Source organism: Drosophila miranda, chromosome 3 (genome assembly GCF_003369915.1).
Source record: "Drosophila miranda strain MSH22 chromosome 3, D.miranda_PacBio2.1, whole genome shotgun sequence".
Lineage (NCBI taxonomy): Eukaryota > Metazoa > Arthropoda > Insecta > Diptera > Drosophilidae > Drosophila > Drosophila miranda.
This window is the reverse complement of record NC_046676.1, coordinates 15,449,193-15,471,613: the sequence shown is the minus strand read 5'-3', so window position 1 is coordinate 15,471,613 and position 22,421 is coordinate 15,449,193. Positions and strand designations below refer to the sequence as shown.

At 46.1% G+C, this 22,421-nt stretch overlaps 4 protein-coding genes across 13 annotated transcripts in view; 2 read left to right on the top strand and 2 right to left on the bottom strand.

Annotated features, from left to right (window-relative positions):
• Positions 1-16,051, top strand: part of LOC108160309 (diacylglycerol kinase 1) — a 36,779-nt gene extending 20,728 nt beyond the window's left edge. For 2 of the 8 annotated variants that reach the window (XM_017294223.2, XM_033391250.1), the window contains 14 exons: positions 1,815-1,940; positions 2,027-2,151; positions 3,507-3,615; positions 3,893-4,024; positions 4,516-4,727; positions 6,036-6,167; positions 6,380-6,569; positions 6,631-6,717; positions 6,780-6,991; positions 7,444-8,451; positions 12,635-12,790; positions 12,916-13,144; positions 13,203-13,384; positions 13,445-16,051. In XM_017294223.2, the coding sequence (XP_017149712.1) occupies positions 1,815-1,940; positions 2,027-2,151; positions 3,507-3,615; positions 3,893-4,024; positions 4,516-4,727; positions 6,036-6,167; positions 6,380-6,569; positions 6,631-6,717; positions 6,780-6,991; positions 7,444-8,451; positions 12,635-12,790; positions 12,916-13,144; positions 13,203-13,384; positions 13,445-13,534 (2,990 nt within the window). In that variant the 3' untranslated portion in view covers positions 13,535-16,051. Of the gene's footprint in view, positions 1-1,814; positions 1,941-2,026; positions 2,152-3,506; positions 3,616-3,892; positions 4,025-4,515; positions 4,728-4,894; positions 5,359-6,035; positions 6,168-6,379; positions 6,570-6,630; positions 6,718-6,779; positions 6,992-7,443; positions 8,452-12,634; positions 12,791-12,915; positions 13,145-13,202; positions 13,385-13,444 lie in introns of those variants that run through there. The other 6 variants (XR_004472431.1, XR_004472429.1, XR_004472430.1 and 3 more) reach the window with 6 other exon arrangements.
• LOC108160311 (ubiquitin-like-conjugating enzyme ATG10) lies at positions 15,582-18,445 on the bottom strand. Of its 2 annotated transcripts, XM_017294232.2 has the most exons (5): positions 18,396-18,445; positions 16,591-16,698; positions 16,377-16,533; positions 16,065-16,324; positions 15,582-16,001 (listed from the first exon to the last, which is right to left on the bottom strand). In XM_017294232.2, exons 2-4 carry the CDS (start codon positions 16,684-16,686, stop codon positions 16,068-16,070), a joined length of 510 nt encoding a protein of 169 aa, XP_017149721.1. In that variant the 5' UTR covers positions 16,687-16,698; positions 18,396-18,445; the 3' UTR covers positions 15,582-16,001; positions 16,065-16,067. The 2 variants fall into 2 exon arrangements, with proteins under 2 accessions (XP_017149721.1, XP_017149720.1); XM_017294231.2 differs by having other exon boundaries at positions 15,582-16,324.
• Positions 16,786-18,457, bottom strand: LOC108160310 (tRNA (adenine(37)-N6)-methyltransferase). Of its 2 annotated transcripts, none has more exons than XM_017294229.2 (4): positions 18,396-18,457; positions 18,229-18,338; positions 17,990-18,152; positions 16,786-17,928 (listed from the first exon to the last, which is right to left on the bottom strand). In XM_017294229.2, exons 2-4 carry the CDS (start codon positions 18,288-18,290, stop codon positions 16,933-16,935), a joined length of 1,221 nt encoding a protein of 406 aa, XP_017149718.1. In that variant the 5' UTR covers positions 18,291-18,338; positions 18,396-18,457; the 3' UTR covers positions 16,786-16,932. The 2 variants fall into 2 exon arrangements, with proteins under 2 accessions (XP_017149718.1, XP_017149719.1); XM_017294230.2 differs by having other exon boundaries at positions 16,786-17,384; positions 17,448-17,928; positions 18,229-18,412.
• Positions 18,458-19,356: 899 nt separating this feature from the next.
• On the top strand, positions 19,357-22,386 carry LOC108160443 (alpha-1,3-mannosyl-glycoprotein 2-beta-N-acetylglucosaminyltransferase). The gene is made up of 6 exons (XM_017294453.2): positions 19,357-20,346; positions 20,415-20,845; positions 20,905-21,009; positions 21,079-21,169; positions 21,222-21,392; positions 21,445-22,386. Exons 1-6 carry the CDS (start codon positions 19,891-19,893, stop codon positions 21,556-21,558), a joined length of 1,368 nt encoding a protein of 455 aa, XP_017149942.1. The 5' UTR covers positions 19,357-19,890; the 3' UTR covers positions 21,559-22,386.
• Positions 22,387-22,421: the final 35 nt, after the last annotated feature.

Genomic DNA, 22,421 nt, shown 5'->3' with positions numbered 1-22,421 from the left:
CGCGGGCTCTGGGCGCAATTGCGGCCTGGAAGTATGCAGCGTAATTTTTCGTTGTTCTCTGCCATTTCATATCCTTGCAGCAGGGGGGTACTATGATTTTTACCAGGTGTCTGCCACGCAGTGAAGAAAGAATATCCAATGCCATTAGGCATGAGGGTTTACAAAATGCATACATAAATATAGGTATTATGGATCGGTATTTCCACTGGTCTAAATTCCTGCAAAGTACCCCTCAGTACTCCATCTTTCTTGCTGAACTTTGCTATATGTAACACACCTACATATACGAGAATTTGATCACACAAACCGTAGAAAAAATGAGTGCCATAGAAACAGTAGATCTTTGAGGGTATCTGAGGCTTCGGTATTCAAAATGGGGCTCCCCCCTTGTTCCGTTCGGTGTCTGGCCTCGTTTTGTTTCCCTTTTTGCTTTCATTCATTTCGGTTCGTTTGAAATGTGTACAAGAATGATTAATGAACGTAAATTTTATTTTTTTTTTGCCTCTCTTTTTTTTTGCGTCTTGTCCTTTTGTCGCTGTTGGCCAACAGTTTCACGCATTTTTCCCGGCATTTCGGCTGGCATTGTCCGGGCCGAATATTAGGTTCGGGGCAGAAGGCAAAAGGCAAACGCCAGGCCGAATAAGTGGAGCAGCGGCAGGAATTTCCTATTAGCATTATATATTAAGTACAACATGGGCTTCACTTTGCCGCTTTCTGTGTGTGTGTGTGTGTGTGTGTGTGTGTGTGCGTTGGCCTAAAGCGCTAATTGGATTAGTTTTGCTTTGCTTTTGCTCGTATCTGTGTGCGAGGGAATTAAATTTATTAGTTCGAACGTATCCCAGCAAATAAGTTGACATTGATCCTGCCACTCGTTTGCACAGCCCTCGCTCGGGCCAAGACAAATTTCGGGTCTCATTTAGTTATTAATATCAAAGGCAAATATTAACTTTGTTGCTGTATATGTATGTGGATGCAAATATTTTAATTTATTGCCAACAAACGTTTCGCCATTAAGCAAACATAATTAGCCAAAGATACTCGTATTCCCTTATTCCCACCCGGATCTGCTTGGGTGTTTGTCTAGCTTATGAGGAATTATGGCGCATTTCTGCGTCTTTCCGCCTTCCTGCATTAGTATTATCATATATATTACAACATCCACAGCAGCAGCGCACACACACACACACTCACAAATGGCCTGTCAAAATTATAAAAGATGGAAGCCATTCATTTACACACTCACACAAAGACAGAGTGCGGGACCTTCCTTCCTTGCAGATTTTCCGAGTAATTCCCTTTGATTTCCGTAAATTTTGAAATTACAAAGTCTTTAACTTTGCCGCATGCTCGCTACACAAAATCAATATCGAAATTTGATTAGAAAAAGAGTAAATGATGATTCGAGAAGCAAAGTTGAGCGCCTCGAAATTGGAGCATTTGGAGCATGAGATGGGAAAAGTTTTTGCTATCCCAGGCTCAAAATATTAGCGAGAAAGTTTCCACATTAAATTGCTAAGCAAATTGAACTTGGAATCTGGTCGTAGATTTCATTAAGAGCTGGCCGCCAACCCATAGCCATGGCCATTGTCATTCCCATTATTGTTATCCTTCTGGTCAAGTGACGGCAATTAACATTTAGCATAATGAGGTCCGGCATCAGCTTACTGTCAGCTGTCGATTGCACAAGGGGCGGAACTGGACTGGACTGGACAGGCCAGGACAGGCACTTCATCACTCAGTGTTTAATGAATGCACTTTGCACACACTTTCGCCGCACACTGTATCACTCACTCGATGCTCCCCTTCTTTTGCAGCGGACATAAAGCTCTTGGCGCGAAAACTTTCCCATTTTGATCCACTGACACTTAAGGTTGCGCTCAAGGATGTCGTCTGCTATTTATCACTGCTCGAAGCTGGGCGGCCGGAGGACAAGCTGGAATGTGAGTGAGACCTTGGTCCCTGCTCTTTCGCCCCGATACTCATTTATTCATTGCGTTGCACTGCATTTCATTTCATTTCATTTCAGTCATGTTCCGGCTGTACGATACGGACAGCAATGGAGTTCTGGACACCGCCGAAATGGACGCCATTGTCAATCAGATGATGGCCGTAGCCGAATACCTCGGCTGGGATGTCAGCGAGCTGCGGCCGGTAAGTTGGCTCTCATTTCCCAGACGTATTGCGCTTCTGATTCTGATTCCGATTCCGACTACGATTACGATTCCGATTACGATTCCCTGTCATCCGTTTCCTCCATTCCATTGCGATTCGGTTTCCGGACTGAAGAACCTGAACCTTTTAAATCCGTTTTACATTAAAAATGCATTACCTCAACTGCTGCCGCAATCAATGCACTGGCAATCAACTTACTCGAACATCACCCGCCCCGCTCCTTGTCCATCCACCAGTGCGATAAGCTCTTTTGTGGTCACGATTTACAAAACCCGCTCCTCAATGGCCCAATCCACTCGATAAAACTTTTTCAATTACTTACCAACATTTTCAGCTGCAACAGCACCGAAACAAAAGCAACAAACCCCTTGAAATTAATTTCCTTTTATTGTTGGACATTCAACTTTGTGTTGCCCCGACTCGGTTTCCATTTCAACCGCAAATTTGTGGAGCTGCCACAACTGACAGCACATAGGCGACTTAATAGTTTTGCCCCCGACATCAGCAACAGCCACAACAACAGCAATAGTAGATGGAACACGCTCTAAGCCGCGAAAGCCAGGAAAAACAGCAAGAATATGCGAAGAAAAAAGCTGAGGGAGAATTGCGACCGCAAATAAAGTCAAAGCGCCACAAAACTCAATTAACAAACTACCCCTGGCTATGGCCGAATGAATCCAGCACAATTCCCCATTCCCCATTCCCCCCCGTTTCCCGGTTTTTGCTGCCGTTCCTTTGGGTACGGTACTCGTCCTCGTTCTCGTAGTCCCAGACTAGGGAGAACCGTTGAAGTTCCAGTCTCTTTTCCATCATGACTTCCCGACTGGGCTGCCGAAACATACTTTAAATTCTAAGCAGACACAGAAAATATTTTAATCAAAATATTTTTGCTTGCTTCAGCCGGGCGAAGGGCGAAGGGCGTAGGGCATGTTGGGATCAGCCCTTTCCCCATACTATCGGGGGCTTTTTTGCGTCAGGGCCACAAAATAATCAAAGCACTTAATGAGTTGCATAATTCTGAAATTCATTTCCGGGCTGAATATGAAATTCCCCAAGAAACAGCAAATGGACTCGGAGGTGGAATACATTTCTGTATAAGAGTCGGCCAACCTCCCAAGAATATTTTATGCTACAAGGCTACGAAATCGATCCGACAAGGCTCCTCTGCTTAGCGAATCTATTTTCCGGAGTTTCCTTTCCTTTTGCTTTGGAGAAGCACATTTTGATTTCATCTTCCACTTGGGATCTTTTATATTTTATTTGAAAATTAGCTTATTCAGCTTCCACTTTAAGAGTCACTGCAATCCGGAACATCCTCTGTTCTCTACTTACAGATACTGCAAGATATGATGGTTGAAATTGACTACGACGCCGATGGCACCGTTTCCCTGGATGAGTGGCAGCGGGGTGGCATGACAACCATTCCACTCCTCGTGCTCCTAGGTGGGTAATCTGCCAGCTGCTACTCCCAAGTGTTCTGCTCCCTCACTTCCTTCTCCTCCCCCTCCTCCGGCCGTCTGCCCTGTGGCTGGTTGGCTGTGGCTGGTTGGCTGCTGCCGTAATAATCAAGTCATTTGCAGAGCTGCCAGCGTTCACAAAAAAATAAGAGAAGATAAAAACATCCTCCGTCACTCGAGCCTCGTACTCCGTTGCACGCTCATGCAAAGTGACAACTTTTCAACCTCTCTTTCTATGTGTCTCCGTCTCCATTCCGATGCAGGTGTCGACAGCACCACACTCAAGGAGGACGGCATTCACGTGTGGCGCTTGAAGCACTTCAGCAAGCCGGCTTACTGCAACCTGTGCCTCAACATGCTGGTGGGCCTGGGAAAGAAGGGTCTCTGCTGTGTGTGTAAGTATCCCTCCCTCCGTCACTGTTTTCGATCTGCCTTGAGGAAATTGTCTGCTCCAGTGCAGAATGTCTATCGACAACATACCTGGGCTCCATCTGATAGCTTGTGCGTTTCAAATGGCACTCAACCATTTCAAGATTAGAGACCGTTTTGCATAAATTTGATTCAGAATGGTCCGACTGACCCTGACAGTCCGCGACTCAGAGCAGCCGCGAGCCGTCTTTTGGGGATAAAGTTTTCAATTCCTACAGATAAACAGATGAAACTTTACAGCTTTAACATTACACTCGTTCGCGGGAACTTTGAACAAAGGGCTAGCTAGTATTGGTAGAAGAACAAAAACTTTATTCAAAATATTCCCAAACAAACCTGCAACATCAGAGCCACATATCAAACTGCTTTGACTGGTGCTGGTGGCACTCTCCAGTTGACCAACAGAAATTGTGCTTTTAGCTATTCCGTTGATGGAATTTACACTCTCTCCCAACAGTGTGCAAATACACGGTCCACGAGCGATGCGTGCAGCATGCCCCAGCTTCCTGCATCAACACATACGTGAAGTCGAAAAAGCCTAAGTGCGGCGGGGACCTGCTGCACCACTGGGTGGAGGGCAACTGCTACGGACGCTGTTCGAAGTGCCGCAAGCGCATTAAGGCCTACCACGGGATCACAGGCCTCACCTGCCGCTGGTGCCACATGATGGTGAGTACGGACCCGCGTAGATTGAGTTTGCTTTCGAGTGCCCTTTGACTTTGGTGCCCCTACCGCATAGGATAGAGGTATTGCATTTAGAGTGCGTGCCAAATGAAAACTAATCGGATTTGTGTGGGGCGGAACAGGAGTAAATCAGGGCTAAACGAGTTACCGTGGCCCTAACACGAGAGTGCCTGCATTGTTCTGGGATTCCGGGATAGAAAAAACTAAAAATTCAAATTATTTTGCCACAGCACTCTGTCTTTCTTTATGAAAGCTGTGATTCCAGCTACGAAAAGGACCCATACACAGACCCGTAAGCCACAATACGCCGTATCCAGCGACGGAACCACATCCAGCAGCCACACACATGAGCTGGCAGCTTCGTTATGGCTGGCAAATTGTCACGTCTCGAGCAAATTGTTCTGCTGCTTCTGCTGCATGCCACACTCTTGCCACACGCTCTATGGGAGCGGTGTACTACCAACTATGTTCTGTGTCTTTGACATGTACAGCGGAGAAAATGCAGAATTTGTTAGTTCCACAGCGAAGGAAACAGGAACAGGACCGGCAGGAACAGCAGCCCAAACGAATGCCAGGAAACTTCCTCCTCAGATGCTGCTGCATCTGCAAATTCTTCGTAAGCCAAACAGTTGCCAAACATTCTGACAGCCAATATCTAAGAATGTTATAGGGATTCATGGGTAGAGATACGTGTGATGTGCTTAAAGTCCTCTCGTGCTAAGAAGTTTGTCTACAATTTAGTCAAATCGGGTGAGCTGAGTCAACGAAGTTATAACCTTTTGAGTTATTTTGTGGATACAATTGAGCTTAAGGATTCAAACTTTCAATAGAAACTCCAAATCAATCTTCTGTACGGATGATTTGATTATCGAATGCAATCATTTGAAATGTTCCGCAGAAAGGCAGCCAAAAGTCCAGTAAGTCCAGTAAAAAAGGCAACTCCTAAATTGCTGCCTGAAAATTGGCATTTAAATGGAAATCCGCGATAAATCTCATTCGGGCCGAAATTAACCATTTTTTCGTTGGTTCGCGCTAACAAACTTTTAATCGGATTCATTAGGGAAAAATGAACACTTAAGAGCAGCCACACTCCCCCAATCGCCCACTCCATTCCACTTGGCCAGCAATGAAGTGGAAATTGAATTTAAGAGCTTACCATTTCCGTCCGCGACACTCTTACTCTTCGTCCTTCCTCCTAGGCCCTGGATTTTTTCGCCATTTTAAGGCTATTTTGCACTTTGGCTAATTTGATTTTTGTCCATCCATCCGACTTTTTCATTCGCTCTCCGGCAGCTCCACAACCGCTGCGCCTCGTCGGTGAAGAAGGAATGCACACTGGGGGAGAACGCGGAGCTGGTTGTACCGCCCACGGCCATCTGCCCGGCCGTACTGGATCGTCAGCGCTCCGTCAATCAGGCGCACAAGGTAAGAAGATGCTGGATTTTCCACGGATTCCCCATGAGAGATCATAAAGAGAAATTGGCTTACATTGAAACACCAAAAATTGGCTACTAATCCATAACCCATCGAAATTTGCATTCCCCCTTAAAATTGCACAAATTGATTGGAACTGCTGCTGCGTCCCTTGCCTTGCCTGTCCCGCCTTCTGTTGTTTTATAAATTGCAATCGTAACCAGAAATCCCAAATGCATCACCACCAGGCCACGCATTTTCAAATTACGCCGCCGGACGAGCTGAGTTGCCCTCTCCTGGTGTTCGTCAATCCCAAGAGCGGCGGCCGGCAGGGGGATCGCATCCTGCGGAAATTCCAGTACATGCTCAACCCCCGCCAGGTGTACGACCTGTCCAAGGGTGGACCCAAAGAGGGTGCGTATCCGGTCGGAAGTGATCTATCTGATGCTGATTTTTCGCCGTTTCTCGTTGCCAGGCCTCACGCTCTTCAAGGATCTGCCCAACTTCAAGGTCATCTGCTGCGGCGGCGATGGCACCGTGGGCTGGGTGCTCGAGGCCATGGGTGAGTAGTGCAAGCATCTGGGGTCGTCTGGCATGAGTTATCAATGCCCCATCCTCCTGCAGATTCCATCGAGCTGGCCACTCAACCTGCCATCGGCGTCATTCCGTTGGGAACGGGCAACGACCTGGCCCGCTGCCTGCGCTGGGGCGGCGGCTACGAGGGCGAGAACATCCCCAAGCTGATGGATAAGATCAAGCGTGCCACCACCGTGATGCTGGATCGCTGGAGCATCGAAGTGACCAACACACCGGCAACGGACGAGCTCCGACCCAAGGTAAGCTTAGATCTCCCACCCACATCCAGAGGGAGAGCTGCTGCCGCTGAAGGATGGTTGTAAATCGATCAGCAAATTCCCAGAAGTATGCGCACACCGCACATATGTATCGGAGGCATGTGGGAGGCTGCTCGCGTGGGCAGACCAGAGAATCCAATTATTAACCACAAATCGCTTACCACGCACACCTAACCGCAAGGATTCGATTGGGTTTGCTATTCCCAGAACGATTACGCAAACTAATTTCGTCCTGGTCGAAGGGCGTGAAGAGTGGGCGTTGGCCTTGTCCTGGTCCTGGTCCTGGTCCTGGTCCTGGTCAAATGCTGACGCTGCCAGCCTTCAACATGTTTTGTGAGCGTTGGGGTGGCCCTTCGAGAGCTGGGGAAATTGGTTGTGGCGTGGTTTTGCCTGCCGAATGTTAACTGAAGTTTTCCCCATCCGATTTCCCGTAGGTGACGCTGCACTCGAACATGCAGAAGGTGATTGAGCTGTCGCAAAGTGTTGTGGTGGACAAATCGCTGATCGAACGCTTCGAGGAGATTCAGGAGATTGAGCGCCAGAGCAACAGCAGCAGCACCGGCAACATCGTTGGCAAGCAGCCAACGGCGTCCACATCTGCCACATCGATTATGATGGCAACAGCGACCGAGTTCCGGCTGGAGGAGGAGGAGCAGAAGTACCATCAGCAGCAGCGGCAGCAGGATGGAGGTGGAGACAGCACCACCGCCACAATGAAAACGACAACCACCAAGAGCATTTCAATGTCCACGTTCGAATCGAAGAGCATGAGGACAACATTGAGGGGCACGCTGAGCAGCAGGAGCAGCAGTAGCAACACCAGCAGCGGTGGAAATGTACAGCCACAGCCACAGCCATCCATGGAAGGGGAGCCGGATGCTGAGGGGGATGCGGATGGCGCGGCGGTGCCCGGTGCTGGAGATGCAGCTGGAGATGAAGCGGAAACCCTGCAAATACCAGCCAGAAGGACAGATGAAACAGAAAAGCAATCACTCGAGACGTTGCTGCTGCAACACAAGCAGCAACAGCAGAAGCAGCAGCAACAACTTCAACAGGAATTGGCATCGGATGCTGGAGAGGAAGTAGCAACAGCAGCAACATCATTTGGGAATAATCAAAGCGATAATAACAGTCAGCGCAATAAGCAAAACAACATCCTTAAACAGCAAATTACATTGTCATTGGATTTGTCGGACCATGACGACGACAACGAAGAGGAGGAGGACGGCAACTGCAACAGCAACAGCAACAGCAACAGCAACAGCACTGGCAATGGCAGAGTGGCCCAGAACCCCAGCACACCGCAAACACCCATCACACCCATCACGCCGACAACACCGAATGCCCCATGCAGCATGCCCCAGAAGCCCATCAAAGTTCAGTCTGACAAGGACTGCACAGTGCCGTATAATATTATCAACAATTATTTCTCCGTCGGCGTGGTAAGTTCCATTTTGTGTGTTGAATGAATCTGTTGCAGCTGCAACTGCAGTTGCTTCCCAGTTGGAGCCATGTGAGGGCGGCGTGTCCGATTTCCAGCTTTGACTTATGCCTACACTATGCGGACACTATCCCTGTCAGTGTCTTTGTTAGTGTCAGCTCTATTTGGGTCACATTTCAGATGCCTTGCCGAGCATTTCCAGGGACAATCTCGGTTCCCATTTTCTGTTTGCGGCAGCAATGGGTTTCACATTACCATAATTAGATGAGGATTTCATGGCTATTGCATTTGACACTTGATTGTGCAGCTAGGACCATAGTTATAGCTCTCCAATTAAAGGCCCAGGAAATATGTTTCGAAACGAAAGTTTAGTGTGGCACAAGGCTATAGTATTAACAGCAAATATGTATACCGACGGCTCCTTAGCCCGGCTCGCAAAACACAAAAGCGGGAACATACGACAAGGCGCTTCTAAATAATTCATATAAATTGACTTAATCATTTATTCAGCATTCTGGCCAAGAGACCGCATATTTCCGGCTTACTCGAGAAAGTCTACTCCTCCACCGATGGGCAGCAGTGGAGGGAATATTTCGAAATCAAACCCAAGAACTAAATGGCAGCAAATGAAACCATAAAGAAAAGGCAAAGCTCTTTGGCATGCAAATTTCCTGGGAATACGCTTCAGTTCCATTCGTATCCAAAGGCCAGAAACGAGTGAAAGGAAAATCAACTCAAACAATGGCGTTCCAATAAAGCGAACGGAAAGGGACTGGGGCTATGGTTAGAAGGGGGCACGGGGTGCGAAAGAATTGCAGAATGCTGAAGAGCGATTGCCATATCCCCCAGAGCACCTGAGCTAGAGCTATGTCTGCCGATTAGTCAAGGAGAGTGTGCCAGCCACGTTGCAACACATTTTGCATGCAAAGTGGCCAGGTGCCGGTGCAATTGCAGATGCCAGCCCAGAGGCAGGTGGCAGCTACAGATACGAATACGAACAGAGCCACAGATAAGAGGAGTCAGAGGCAGACCATAGACAGGGAGTAGAAACAGTAGCAGAGGCAGAGGCAGCATCAGAGCATGCAAATGAGGTGGCAAGAGTTAAGCACACAGTCATCAGCTGCACATTTGCATCATTGATGCCTCGCTGTATTCGAATGCCAATTCTCCTGATAGGGGAGTGAGCAGAGGTTGAGGCAGGTGCCGGTCCGGATGAGGTGCAATTTGTGCTATTTCTTTGCTCTTATCCAATCGAAAATTCCAATTCCCATGCAACGCAGTAGGCCCCAAAAGGTATGCCATGTTTTACGATATTAGACTCTCCTTTGCCGAAAGACCAAGTGCGGAGAATCCCTATCTCACTGGCTCCCCAAACGAGGAAAACGTTTAAATTAATAGGCAGCCAAGCTGTGGCCAGGTCACAGCCGGAAGAAACTTGTCTCATTATAATTTCCAGCAAGTGTTAAATTAGTGACTGCTCAAGTCAACGGCAAGCACAGCACCGCAAAGTCGAGAAAAAGTAACAGATTGTGCCCCAGGGACAAACACGCCTCACTCGAACTCCCGCACTCCCGCACGCCCACACACACTCGCACATTCGCACATACACTCTGGGAAGGCAATAAATAGAAATGAGAGGAAAGAAAAAAGGAAAAAAGTTTGCAAAGTTTCACATGAGGGGGCTGGCCTTTGAATAATTTAGTATGATATGAATGGAATGAAAGGCCACGAATGCCAGGAGCGGGAATGAGCATTCCAGAAAATCAGAGATACTCGCCTGCAGTTCGTTTATCAGGGGAGGATTTAAGGCGGCCATAAAGCAACGTTAAGTGACAAATTTAGAGCCGGAGAAGACTGTCCTGTCCGCAAAACGAGAGCGAAAATGAAATGAAATGAACGGCAAATAAGGCGGAAATGTTGTACAAATCGGCCAAGACGTGGTCCCGCCTGTATTTGTCTCGTATTTGCGGGAGTGTAAATACGTACAATCCCCATATGGTTCGGTGGATTCTCTGCGAGTGTGTGCCCGGTGGTGTGTGCTCAGTAAGGTCACACCATTTGTCAAGTGGCGGCTAAGGCTGAAATCCTTTTTGTGCAAACATTTTGCGCTCCCTTGCGCAACTGAAATCAGCCTAATGCTCCCCCACAATTGCGTGCCTTGTCCTGTCCTGTGCTGTCTGTCTCCGTGCCGTGCCGTGCCGTGAATATCCCACAAAATCCGCACCAAAAACCGAAATAAAAACCCCATCAAACGTGTGTGGGTGTTAGTTTATTTATGACTTGATGTGCGTCTGTTTAAACAGTAGGCGTCTACAGCAAACTGTCGGCAATGATGTTATTGCTGGTGCTGTAGTGCCTGTTGGGATCTCACTTGTCAGACCCGACCAGATAGCCCGCTCCCATCACGAAATCCATTTAACACTTATGTATGTGCGGGTACATGTGTCTGGTCTAGGAGGAGTGTAGTGTGTCTCTGCCTGTGCCCCACTCAAGTGGCCAAAGTCGCACAGAGGAAGCTTTCCTAGGAGAGTGGAATCACTCCCATACCTTATCCCCCTCATCCTCCTTTCTTGGGGTAATACAGCATGAAAAGTATTTCACGCTGACTCTTTGGTTTAACGTCAAACAATTGACGTTGAGCGCCAACTTGTGCGTTGATGATAAAAGCGGGTAAAAGAACGTGGAAGATGGTGTGGTATGAGGACGAAATGAAGCTGACAGCGTCTGTGAAGCCTGCTGAAACCCCCAGGCACAGACCACACAGCACGTGTAATTGTGAGAGCTGCGACTTTGACTTGAGCCCAAGTTTTATGTATCCCGGGCAGAGATAGCGGGCTTCATGTGCATTTTATGGGGCATTATGCTCACCTGCCTGTATATCTTATGAGTAGAAGCGCCTCCCAATGGCATTTAGGGGGATTTCAGGGACCCTGTCTTTGCCGCTAGATATTCCCGTTTGAGTTTACAAATTATTTCATTACCGCCCCGCCCTCGAACTCATCTCATTTAGAGCCAATCAAAATTTGTGCCAAACATTGCCGAGGGCGACCCCCAAATGCAAACAAGCTGTCATTGCCTGCTCGCTCGGTCCACCAGCACCCTCTCCTCCTTAGCTCTGGCCTGACTAATAGGTATAGTGCGGTCGAGGCATGCTAATAAGCTGGTGCTGTCACTAAATTAGTTTACCGCCCTGGCCGTGCATGAAGCGGAAAGTGACAGTTTTTGGGGCAGGCTGTGCAAGCTAATTAAAAAGTTTTCGTCAATTTTTCAGCTTGCAGCGTGGCCAGGCAGGCAGACGCGTGCCCGCTCATGTTGACAATTCAATTTGCACTGGAGCGGTAATAAATCTTATTTGCTGTGAAAGCAACAGACCATAATTGAAAGCCAGGCAGGCTCCGCCAAGGCCCTGAACAGAGAGCCCTGTGTGCTCGTACTCGTACTCGTACTCGCACTTTGACATGAATAACAAATGGGCCTACCGAAGGTGCAACGTGACGTATACGTAACAGGGCGGAAGTCGGACACGCAACGGAATATATGCAATTAAAATACTGAAACCCTTTGGGGTGCTCTCCGATAGGAGGCAGTCGGGGTGGGCGCGCTGCATCTCCGCGCTCCATCCACCATTTCCACTTTTGGAGCATGCCTGCTGTTGCATAAAGTAAACATGCACCTTTTGCACATGGACCTCAGGTCACGGGCACGAAGTATGCCCTCTGACACTTCGGTGAAGCCTGCAACCATCTCTTTTCGAGCTTAAAGTTTCTCAAATACTTATTCGATTTGTGAACCCTGATCTAGCCCCTTTATAACTTTCCCTTTTCACATAAATTTTTTGCTTTTCTAAGGGAAAAATTATTAGCATTTTTCTTGTCAGCTTGTTGGCTTGAGGTGAAATGCGCCAGATTCCTTTGGGTGAGTCTCTAATGGCTGGGACTATGCATCGTCTATGCATTCTAGCTACGTTTGCTACTGTTTGGTCAGGAAATATTTATCTTTTATTGAATACATGGCTCCTATACTTGGCTGTCCTCGAGGATGCGTCCATCTAATTGGTTCTGTGGGAGAGATTGCCAACTTTGCCTGTGCATTTGGAACGTGACCGTGAATGTCGATTCGATGCTGACCTTTTCATCATAAAGTAATTGGCTGAGCCCATTCCAATGCTGATTGTATTTCCACAGGATGCCGCCATCTGCGTCAAGTTTCACTTGGAGAGGGAGAAGAATCCGCACAAATTCAACAGCCGGATGAAGAACAAACTTTGGTACTTCGAATATGCAACGTCTGAGACGTTTGCAGCATCCTGCAAGAATCTCCACGAGAGCATCGAGATTGTGGTGAGTGGGGCGGGAGTATTGGGTGGAATATCCAGGGGGCTGTCCGATTGAATTTTCCTCCTTCTGACTTGTAAATGGATTACCGGAGAAAAAGGAAGTGCATAACCTTCGCTCAATATTTACAGTGCGACGGTGTGGCCTTGGACCTTGCCAACGGGCCCCATCTGCAGGGAGTGGCCCTGCTCAACATCCCCTACACCCACGGTGGCTCCAACCTGTGGGGTGAGCACCTGTCCCAGAAACGGATGCGCAAGAGCGCTGGACCCTTTGGCAAAAGCAAGAAGCTCAAGTCCAGCGACAAGGAGTTCTCGGCCACCAGTTTCAACTCGGTGGATCTTTCGGTGGCTATACAGGGTAAGTGGGCCTATACGATCCTATTGCTTTGAGTATCTCTAGCGGGAGTCTACTGCAGATATCGGTGATCGCTTGATCGAAGTTATTGGCCTCGAGAACTGTCTGCACATGGGCCAGGTGCGGACGGGTCTGCGCGCCTCCGGTCGCCGGCTGGCGCAGTGCAGTGAGGTCATAATCAAGACCAAAAAGACCTTTCCCATGCAGATCGACGGAGAGCCCTGGATGCAGATGCCCTGCACGGTAAGAGCGGAGGCTGAACAAGATCCAAACTGTATTGACTGTATCTTTCCGCCCTGTCAGATTAAGGTGACCCACAAGAACCAGGTGCCCATGCTGATGGCCGCCAGGTCGGAGAGAAGACGCGGCTTCTTCAATATGCTGTGCAGCTGATTCAGGCGCAGCGCATCGACCGACTTCATGGGCCGACAGGCCGCAGAGTCAGCCGATGAGCTGGATGACGATGAATTTCGGATCGTGACTAGGAGCACCACCGTCCATAACATAGCCTAGCGTACATAGCTTTAGCCCCAGATAGCAACGGCTCGTCTCGATTACTTACTGGTTTACTTAAAATTCTTTCTTTCGATATACAGACATATAGATGTGCTTATGATGTATTGTATTTATATGTCGAGTGAGTTGCAGAGCTTTACTACTAGTCTTAGTGTAGCCAAATATACAAAACCAGTCGAATCCATTCCACTCCGATGGGATCCGTGTAAATACCAGGCGGGGATCGGAAGCACCCCAAACATATATATACGCGTCAGTGTTAACCATATGAAGGCTTTAGGTGTATGTATATTGCATACATATACACATATATTTATTACACCATATTTTAAGACCACTTTAAAAAACGATTACGAAAACTTGTCCAATAACGCAACTGAAATGAGACCAACCAACAACAAAACCAGAACAAACTACATGTAGATCAAAGAGAAACAACAAGAAACAGCATTGTAGTGCGAATTTTATGCCTAGAATAGGGAGATACTCGTGTATTGTATGAGTATAGCTAGTACTAAGTAATTTATTCCGTCATCATTAGAGGACTGCCCCTGCAGTGGTGCGTGTTGGATCGGACTACGATCCGCAAATGAAACATATCATGGTCTCTGGCGTATTTCCGCAACCACCACTGATGGGCGAATTTCTGATTTTTACTTTATCTTGTTTATTGTACATAAAACTATTTTAAAGAAATGTAATTTGATATACAAATATCAACTAAATGGTGAAGCTTTAAATGAATTTTTATATAAGAGTACATATATTGAGATGAGAACAAAGAACAGATGATATATAATACTTCAAATATGTCAAATATTTCATATAATCGTATATACATACATATATGCTAATACTTATTACAACAATACTCGTAGATTAGTCAGAAATACGCCAACAACATCCACCCAATATTATACACCCAATAAATTCAGAACAAAAAACATTCCAAGTATACATACACAGCTATCCAAGAAATATATACTGTATATATAGTTAAGGTATATGTTTAGATCTTAAAAGTACCCAGCAGTAAATATTGCAAACAAGCCAGATAAGCCTCGAAAATCCGTTGGACACCCACTTAAAACTGCAAGTTTATGTTGTAAGAATTTTAGATGCGACACGAAATAGATAATCTATATTCCATAGATTTTGATTCTGGGGATCTTTATAAGGCAATCGACGAGAGAGGATCAGCACTCCAATAGGCCTTAAAAATGTATGCAACATAAAAATACCTCTTAAGAATATAATTAATATTTCCGTTGCCCTCTTTCAGCTGACCCCATCAAAAAGTCCTCAATCGGTTCCTCAAGTTCACATCGGTAAGAAAACGATTTTCAAAGGCAGTTCTTTCACTCGAAAGGTTTTGATGCCAGTGCCAAGTCCTCTCTCCCGAAACACGGCCACAGCATAGCTGCTAACTACTTTTGTTGCCATTGCCACACTAAACGGTTCCGCAATCAGTCAATAGCAGTTATACTCTTATCAATGTATGTATGTATGTATGTGTACGTGTATTGCATGTATTTCGTTGGATTACAAATGCAGACGTAAAGTAATATGCATATAAATCTATTTAATTTTGCAAACAAACATTTTCAATGCGATGCCCTCGCGCCCACGAAGCCGAAGTCGCGTCGAAAGACGGGGCCTCTCGTGCTTCGGCGTCGAGGATCAGCAAATGCCACACAGTAGCCAGTTAACATTAATTATAAATGAAGGACCTAACATTAGTGAACCGAAGCATAGCCTCTCCACTGCGAGTATGGTCTAGCTTGTGTACAGTACAATTAGCTCTAAGGATATACATATGTACTTACATACCTATCTATGCCTAGCTCTAAATATACAGATCTAAATGATCGAAAGTATGTAACATTTATCTGATATTACAAGTGAAAGTAACCGAGAGGAGAGGACAAGTGGAACTTGTAAAATACATATTACGATACTATTACAGATAATACACACATATACTTTTATGATTGATAATATCTATGCAATGCATAAGTAGATGAATGCGGCCCATAAGCGGCATAGTCCTTGGTGTACAAAGCTTAGTTCATTTGAGCAGTGCTTAATTTAAGCTTGCTAAATGTAGATTTATCAGTGCAACTTATATAACTATAGCCCGATATATAGTTGTTCCCCTATTTACTGTACAATTTGGATGTTCATTTGTGCCATGGCCTAGAAGAGGAGCGGCACTGGAATGCCCTCTAATATATATATGTAGAATATTCAATGAAAAGGTCAAACCGTATAAAAGGTAGCGAATCGAATGTAAAACTGTAATATAGAGCTCCCCAAGCATCATAATATCCACACATGTATACTCCTGTAATCAATGTTTAAAACAACCACAAATAAATACGAATTATCCACATAGTTCCGGACATACATTTCATTTGCTCAGTCCGTAGGCATTCGCTAGTTGCAGCTTCACATGCGGTCCGTAAAGGCTGATGAAGGTGAGCACACGGTTGGCACTCGGCTGTCCGAACTGGTCGAGGACCTCAGCTGTGCGACACGGGTGCAGGGCCATGAACGGACGGAACAGCACGGGATGCTCTGTTTGGGTGAGCATCTGATAAAGATCTTTGGACGCCGTGTCTGGCATGAAGACACGCCAAGTGGCCTCCAAGTCGAGGAGACTTCCATCTGTAAGAAGGTCGTTTACTGAATTGAATATTTGACTATTTGATGATTATACCTGATCGATGGGCCTGGAAGAATAGCATGGGCACTTGATACGACACACTATAGACTATGTGATAGTCCACATTGATCAGAGTAAAATCACTATCTTTGGACTCTTGGCATTTAATCTTATGGCTGTACTTGAGGAACGTGTTGGGCTCATTGGCGTCCTAGACGGAAGATAATTGTTTTATTTATTGCTACGATAATATAAAATTTCTACATACCTTTTCATGCAGCACCCAGCCACCACCTAACTGCTCGGAAATTTTGAGAAACTCTTGGGCCTGACTCAAGAAATCCTTCCACGTCATTTCGCTCATTCTGGTGCGGTGCTGAAAGAAAGTTAAATTTAATTGTACACAAACCTTAAAACAACAATGGATTGCCTCCGCACTTAATAAATAATATGAAAAACCACATTTTTTACTTCAGAAACAAGCAGCATAAATATATTTTAGAATGTCTTGTGTCCTACAGCAAAATCGAAACGTCAAGGCTCCTAAACACGGAATACTTAAGCTAAACACATATCTCCCTGCAAAGCCATCCGGGAAAACAACTATAACTTAAGCACTGCGCTGATCGCAGTCCAGTGCGACCACTTGCACATTTTCATTGCGGCGAACCTGCACCACAGTCACTGTGGCGGCCTTGTCGTCGAACTTGCACGTCACGGTGACTTCACTTAGCTGGAAAGTGAAGATCTGAGAGCCGTATTTTGTGCGCAGGTACACTGAGCGCGGATCCGCCTCCAAGATTTCAACGATGCACTGTTTCTCGACCTGCAACTCCTTCAGCTGGGCCTCGGCGTGCTCGTTGAAGCAAACACTCAACCGATGGCTGGCCACCACCCAGTTGGGGACGCGTACGGCGCTCGGGGGCGGCAGAATCGCATCGGAGCTGTTTACAGCATAGCCAGCGGCACCGTATAGCTCCAGATCGGACTCTTCGCCATCGGGCTCCTGACGGGAGTCGTAAAAGTCCAGGCTGGTTTCATTCGGACCAGCTGAGGCTCGACCTGCCACGAGGCCAAAATTTGGATAGAATCGTGGTTGTACAGGTTTGTATGAGCCTAACATACCTGAGTCGATGCTCAAGGCTGGCGCATCGTAATATGGAATGTACGGCTTGATGTCCAGCACAGGTGTTCCGTCCACCATGTCCGTGCCAAAGAAACTGATGGTAGCATTTTCAATTTTCTCTATTTCCACCAACGACAGGCCGATGGGGCACGGTCGGTGGGGCGAGCGTGTGGAGAAAACTCCTACTCGTTCCCCGCCCAGGCGCGGGGGTGCCACTTTGGCCTTCGGATGGGCATTGTTCCGATGGAAGTGGTAAATCAGCCACAGGTGTGAGAAGTCAGACAGTCCCTCCAGCGAGTGCTCCGGGTTGGTAAAGACGCCATCATTAAGCTGGATAAGGCTACGTAGGCGGCTGCCCACAACCGATTGCCTCGGCACGGCTCTCTTCTCCGGAAAGGCAGTCCGTATTACGCCAATCGGACGAAAGTGGGCAGAGTCCTCATTGCTGTTACTGTTGCTGCTCCCACTGCCATTGACGTCCTACGGTTTAGCATTGATTTAAAGTGTGTGTGTGTATTGTGTGATTGATGCTCAGACGCACCTGACCCTGAAGCCCGGGCGCCGCCTCCGTCTTGTCAGTGTCAGTGGCGTCCTTGGCCTTGGCATTCTTGCTCGAACAGCCTTCGCAGCGAAAGTCCTTCAGCAGGCGGGTTATTGTTTCGATGTCCTTGCGCTGCACATGCTGTAGGTTCCGCACTTGCTGCCTGCGTAGTCAAGGTAAATCAATCGCTGGTAGACTCGAACTTTGACAACGGAAAGGATAGGAAGTTTCGCACGCACCTCAAATTGTTAATCTCATTCCGCGCAATCGTTAATTGACTTTTCAAGTCATCCTCATGCATGGTTCTTCGCACTGCAGCACCGACTGCACCAGCGACCAACGTTTAAGTCTGAATAATTCGCAAATACAGCGATTGAGGCTGTAATAATATATATTTTTTATTTACCTCCCGGATTTTATAGTTACATCCAGTGTGACCGCGGATTTATCGTTAAAATATACCGTCCGACCCTTAGAAATATAACAAAATATACCAACTCATTTTAAAAATATACCGTAAATATACTGACGAAATCAAGTTCTATTATACATATTCCTCGATTTTGATATTCCGTGGAATATTACTAGCTAGATAGAACACTTAGCGATGCCCACATAATTTTATACGATTGATGAATCAATTTTCTACTTAACTGGCTTACTCTAATTACTTGCTTTTATTGGATCTTGTCTAACAAAAGGTTTTAGCGAAATAGATTAAACACAAATACGAAAGAGGATAGAGATTCACCATATTTCGATCCAAGTACAGTAAATAAAATAGATAATTTGAAAGTATGGAATGGGACTCACTGTTGCCTAACGGTTCAAAGAGAGCCTTACCCGATTCAAGTTCGGCTATCGATACTATCGACTGGGTACGACAGGTGCGCGCCAAGTAGAAATTGTTTGAAAGTGAATGTGCCAAATAATTTACATGCAAACTATTGGAATAAATGATACACGTACTAAGTACGATTTGTGAGCGAAAATTTAAAAAGCCTGCTTATGGATATATCTTAAATATATCTTTGATAATAGATTGATGAAATTGGATTTTGAAGTTACATCCAATTATTGGTATCGATATTATTAATGGTATCGATGGTACAATTGCCAACGTCGATGTTTCTCCAGCCCTAGCTTGCAGCGAAATAATGAGTCGTCATTTTGAGTGGTCTATTAAAAGGGGTATGGACAACAGAAAAAAACAGCCAATGAAAACTAAAAGACTCGTATGAACCTCACCTCGCCGTATTTTAGTGAACAGCCGATTTTGTTTTCAAGGTATATTAGTAAATGGGGCGGATTTGGCCCATTTTCAGGGCCGTTTTGTCCGTTGTCCATACCTCTTTTTATATCCCATTCAAATACTCCTAAGCACATTCACATTCACTATTTGAGACGTTTGTTTATTTTTGTTTACCGTTTACTATGCGAACCGAGAAATTCCAGTCACAACACCTGTCAATTGTAGGAGGCGAGCACGTCCAGCTCCAGAAACCAAAGGCAACCAGACAAGAAATTTGATTCCAACAACGGAGTGAGAGCTGTATAAAATTCTGGTGACACCTGACAACGTGTAAACTCCGCGATTCGATTTGGCAAAATAAATTATACCTTTGCCAGCCTGGCGGACAGTTCACGGCGTTAGCAATGAGTCTGCCATTAAATGTAGCCAGCTTGCACAGTGCCAGATGCTAATGTCCGATGCTGGACACGCTGTTTAGACACAGCTGCTCAACAAGGAGGGCTCAACCAATCCGAAAACAACCGCTACATAGGGCTTCCATACCCACCGATTAAACAGCAAAGCGAAACGCGTGACGACCGTCAGTTTAATGCCAATGGCACAGTAGACAAGGAGTGCAGTGAACGCCCACCCACCAAACCCCCCAAAGATGCGATCGCGTAAGGTGCTGCTTATAGTTGGTTTTCTGATTACGTGGACCTACGCCACCTACTACCTACTGCTCCGCAACACCGGAGTAAATTTGAGCAGGACTCAAGCGCATCAGATGTACCGTCTCAACGTCGAGGCGAGAGATGCGAACAAGAAAAGTCACGACATGGCCAAGAACCTCTTCCAGTTGGTCAAAACCAAGTATGACCAAGCACAGACGGTCTCGACGCCCCAGATTAGCATAGTGGCTGCCGAGATCTCCGGGGAGATGCTGGATCAACCTGTGGCAAAACAAACCCCGGCGCCGATACCAACGAGAACATATATGGGCAATGGCGAACCTGTCTTTCCCGTGCTGGTTTTTGCCTGCAATCGGGTTTCGGTCAAGAAGTGCATCGATAATCTGATTCAATATCGTCCCAGCATGGACCAATTTCCCATTATTGTGTCCCAGGTAAGCAGGCAAACATAAACATAACTTGAGCAGGCAACCATTGTTATCGTTTTTCTTGGAAATTGCAGGATTGTGGCGATGAGAATACCAAGGGGGTTATCCAATCCTTCGGCAATCAAGTCACCCTCATTGAGCAGCCGGACCAGAGCGACATCAAAGTCCTGCCCAAGGAGAAGAAGTTTAAAGGCTACTATAAGATAGCCCGACACTATGGCTGGGCTCTGAACACGACTTTTAAAGTTGGTTTCGATTTCGCCATCATTGTGGAGGATGACTTGAACGTGGCGCCAGATTTCTTTGAATATTTCCTAGGCACACACAAATTGCTCAAACAGGATCCCAGTCTGTGGTGCGTCTCCGCTTGGAATGACAATGGCAAGGCTGCTGTTGTGGACGCCTCGAAACCAGACTTGCTATATCGCACCGATTTCTTCCCCGGCCTCGGCTGGATGCTCACCAAAGAGCTGTGGAGCGAGCTTTCAGTTAAATGGCCCAAATCGTGAGTCGACCAATTATACCTTCACCAGCCAATTGCTAATTGCTTCTAAACTGTTCTAGCTTCTGGGATGATTGGATACGTCATCCGGCCCAGCGGAAGCATCGCGTGTGCATCAGACCGGAGATATCTAGAACTCGCACTTTTGGAAAAATAGGCGTATCGAAGTAAGAGATAAGCGGTACAATTGTGGAAAACGGTCCGCAATGGCTGATTTCTCTTTGTTCTCTTTTTAGTGGGTTGTTCTTTGATAAGTATCTGAAACACATTAAGCTCAGCGAGGACTTTGTGCAGTTCACAAAACTCAATATGAGCCATTTGCTAAAGGTTTGTAAATTGTTATCTCTCTGACCGCCATAGTAACTCGCTTCTCTTTTAGGATAACTATGATAAGACCTTTGTGCAGAGTGTCTATACGTATCCCATCGTCACGTACGATGAGCTGCGTCGCAACCTGATAGCAGCCGAGGGACCAGTCCGCATCCAATACACCACGCGGGAGCAATACAAGCGAATAACCAAGATGCTGGGCCTCATGGATGACTTCAAGGTGAGTCGATCGGTCGATCATTCCCCTAATAACGATTTCTCTTTCCTTGTAGAGCGGGGTGCCACGCACTGCTTATCACGGCATCGTTTCCTTTTTCTACAACAAACGACGCGTGCACCTCGCACCCAATGCCAACTGGAAGGGCTATGATCTCTCGTGGAGCTAACGACGCTAAAAACCAACCAACACCAACCGCATCATAACCTACACACCCAGTTACGTGTGCTTGCAATACCAAAAAGTAGTCCTATGTGTATTTTTTATTTTGTTTGACCAATTAGTTAAGTCGTAACTATGGAATCTCCTTGAGCAGGCAGCCCTGCTGCATGACAAACAGAATCAAATCAAAAGAGTCTCCGCCATGTATACATAGCTTGTAGTTACCTAAATTTTGGGGCTTTTGGGAAGCAACACAACGTAACGCAAAGCAACGCAACGTAATATATTGTAAATAAGTCAGTGTTGTTTGCTATTGTTAGAGCTAATTATCTCTCTTCACTCCATTGTGTTAAATGCAATTAGTAAAAAGCTAGTACTAAGAAATACATAGTTCTAAGAGACAGGATAATAACAAAATTTGGTGATCAAGTTTGTTTCGAATATTTGTCATGCCCCTCCGCCACCGAAAATAAGGTCTCGAATACGAGCTATATACAACCAATATCTACCGATCTGACACAACGTCCCGATCGCATAGTTCTTAATTATTCTTCTGGTGTGGCCAATTAGAACGTTTCCCGTTGAACGAGTAGTTTGAGTATACTGAAATGACAGCTATTATAAATTACTTCAAAATGTAATTTATTTGATAAACGAATACCGAATGTAAATCGGACCAGAACAAACTAAATGTAATTTCAAATGCAATATCAACGGCATGATGTGCCCCAGTGAATTCCTGATATTCCCAATATATTTGGAAGATCTAGCTAAACCCAACGCGACTTTGTACGCGGTAACACTTTCGAATAAATGTAACCATTTTTGTAATGGAGTTTTTGCTGTTTTTGTATACGGTCTAGAGGTATA

Bases quoted from the DNA above. Each gene is read 5' to 3' on its own strand.
- LOC108160310 (XM_017294229.2), bottom strand. From the start codon at position 18,290: ATGCATGAGGATGACTTGAAAAGTCAATTAACGATTGCGCGGAATGAG. The intron at 18,153-18,228 runs GTGCGTGCGAAA...TTGACTACGCAG, and splicing joins AATGAGATTAACAATTTGAG to GCAGCAAGTGCGGAACCTAC. The intron at 17,929-17,989 runs GTGCGTCTGAGC...GCTAAACCGTAG, and splicing joins CGCCCGGGCTTCAGGGTCAG to GACGTCAATGGCAGTGGGAG.
- LOC108160311 (XM_017294231.2), bottom strand. From the start codon at position 16,686: ATGAGCGAAATGACGTGGAAGGATTTCTTGAGTCAGGCCCAAGAGTTT. The intron at 16,534-16,590 runs GTATGTAGAAAT...TCTTCCGTCTAG, and splicing joins GCTGGGTGCTGCATGAAAAG to GACGCCAATGAGCCCAACAC. The intron at 16,325-16,376 runs GTATAATCATCA...ACCTTCTTACAG, and splicing joins CTTCCAGGCCCATCGATCAG to ATGGAAGTCTCCTCGACTTG.
- LOC108160443 (XM_017294453.2), top strand. From the start codon at position 19,891: ATGCGATCGCGTAAGGTGCTGCTTATAGTTGGTTTTCTGATTACGTGG. The intron at 21,170-21,221 runs GTTTGTAAATTG...CTTCTCTTTTAG, and splicing joins ATATGAGCCATTTGCTAAAG to GATAACTATGATAAGACCTT. The intron at 21,393-21,444 runs GTGAGTCGATCG...CTTTCCTTGTAG, and splicing joins GCCTCATGGATGACTTCAAG to AGCGGGGTGCCACGCACTGC.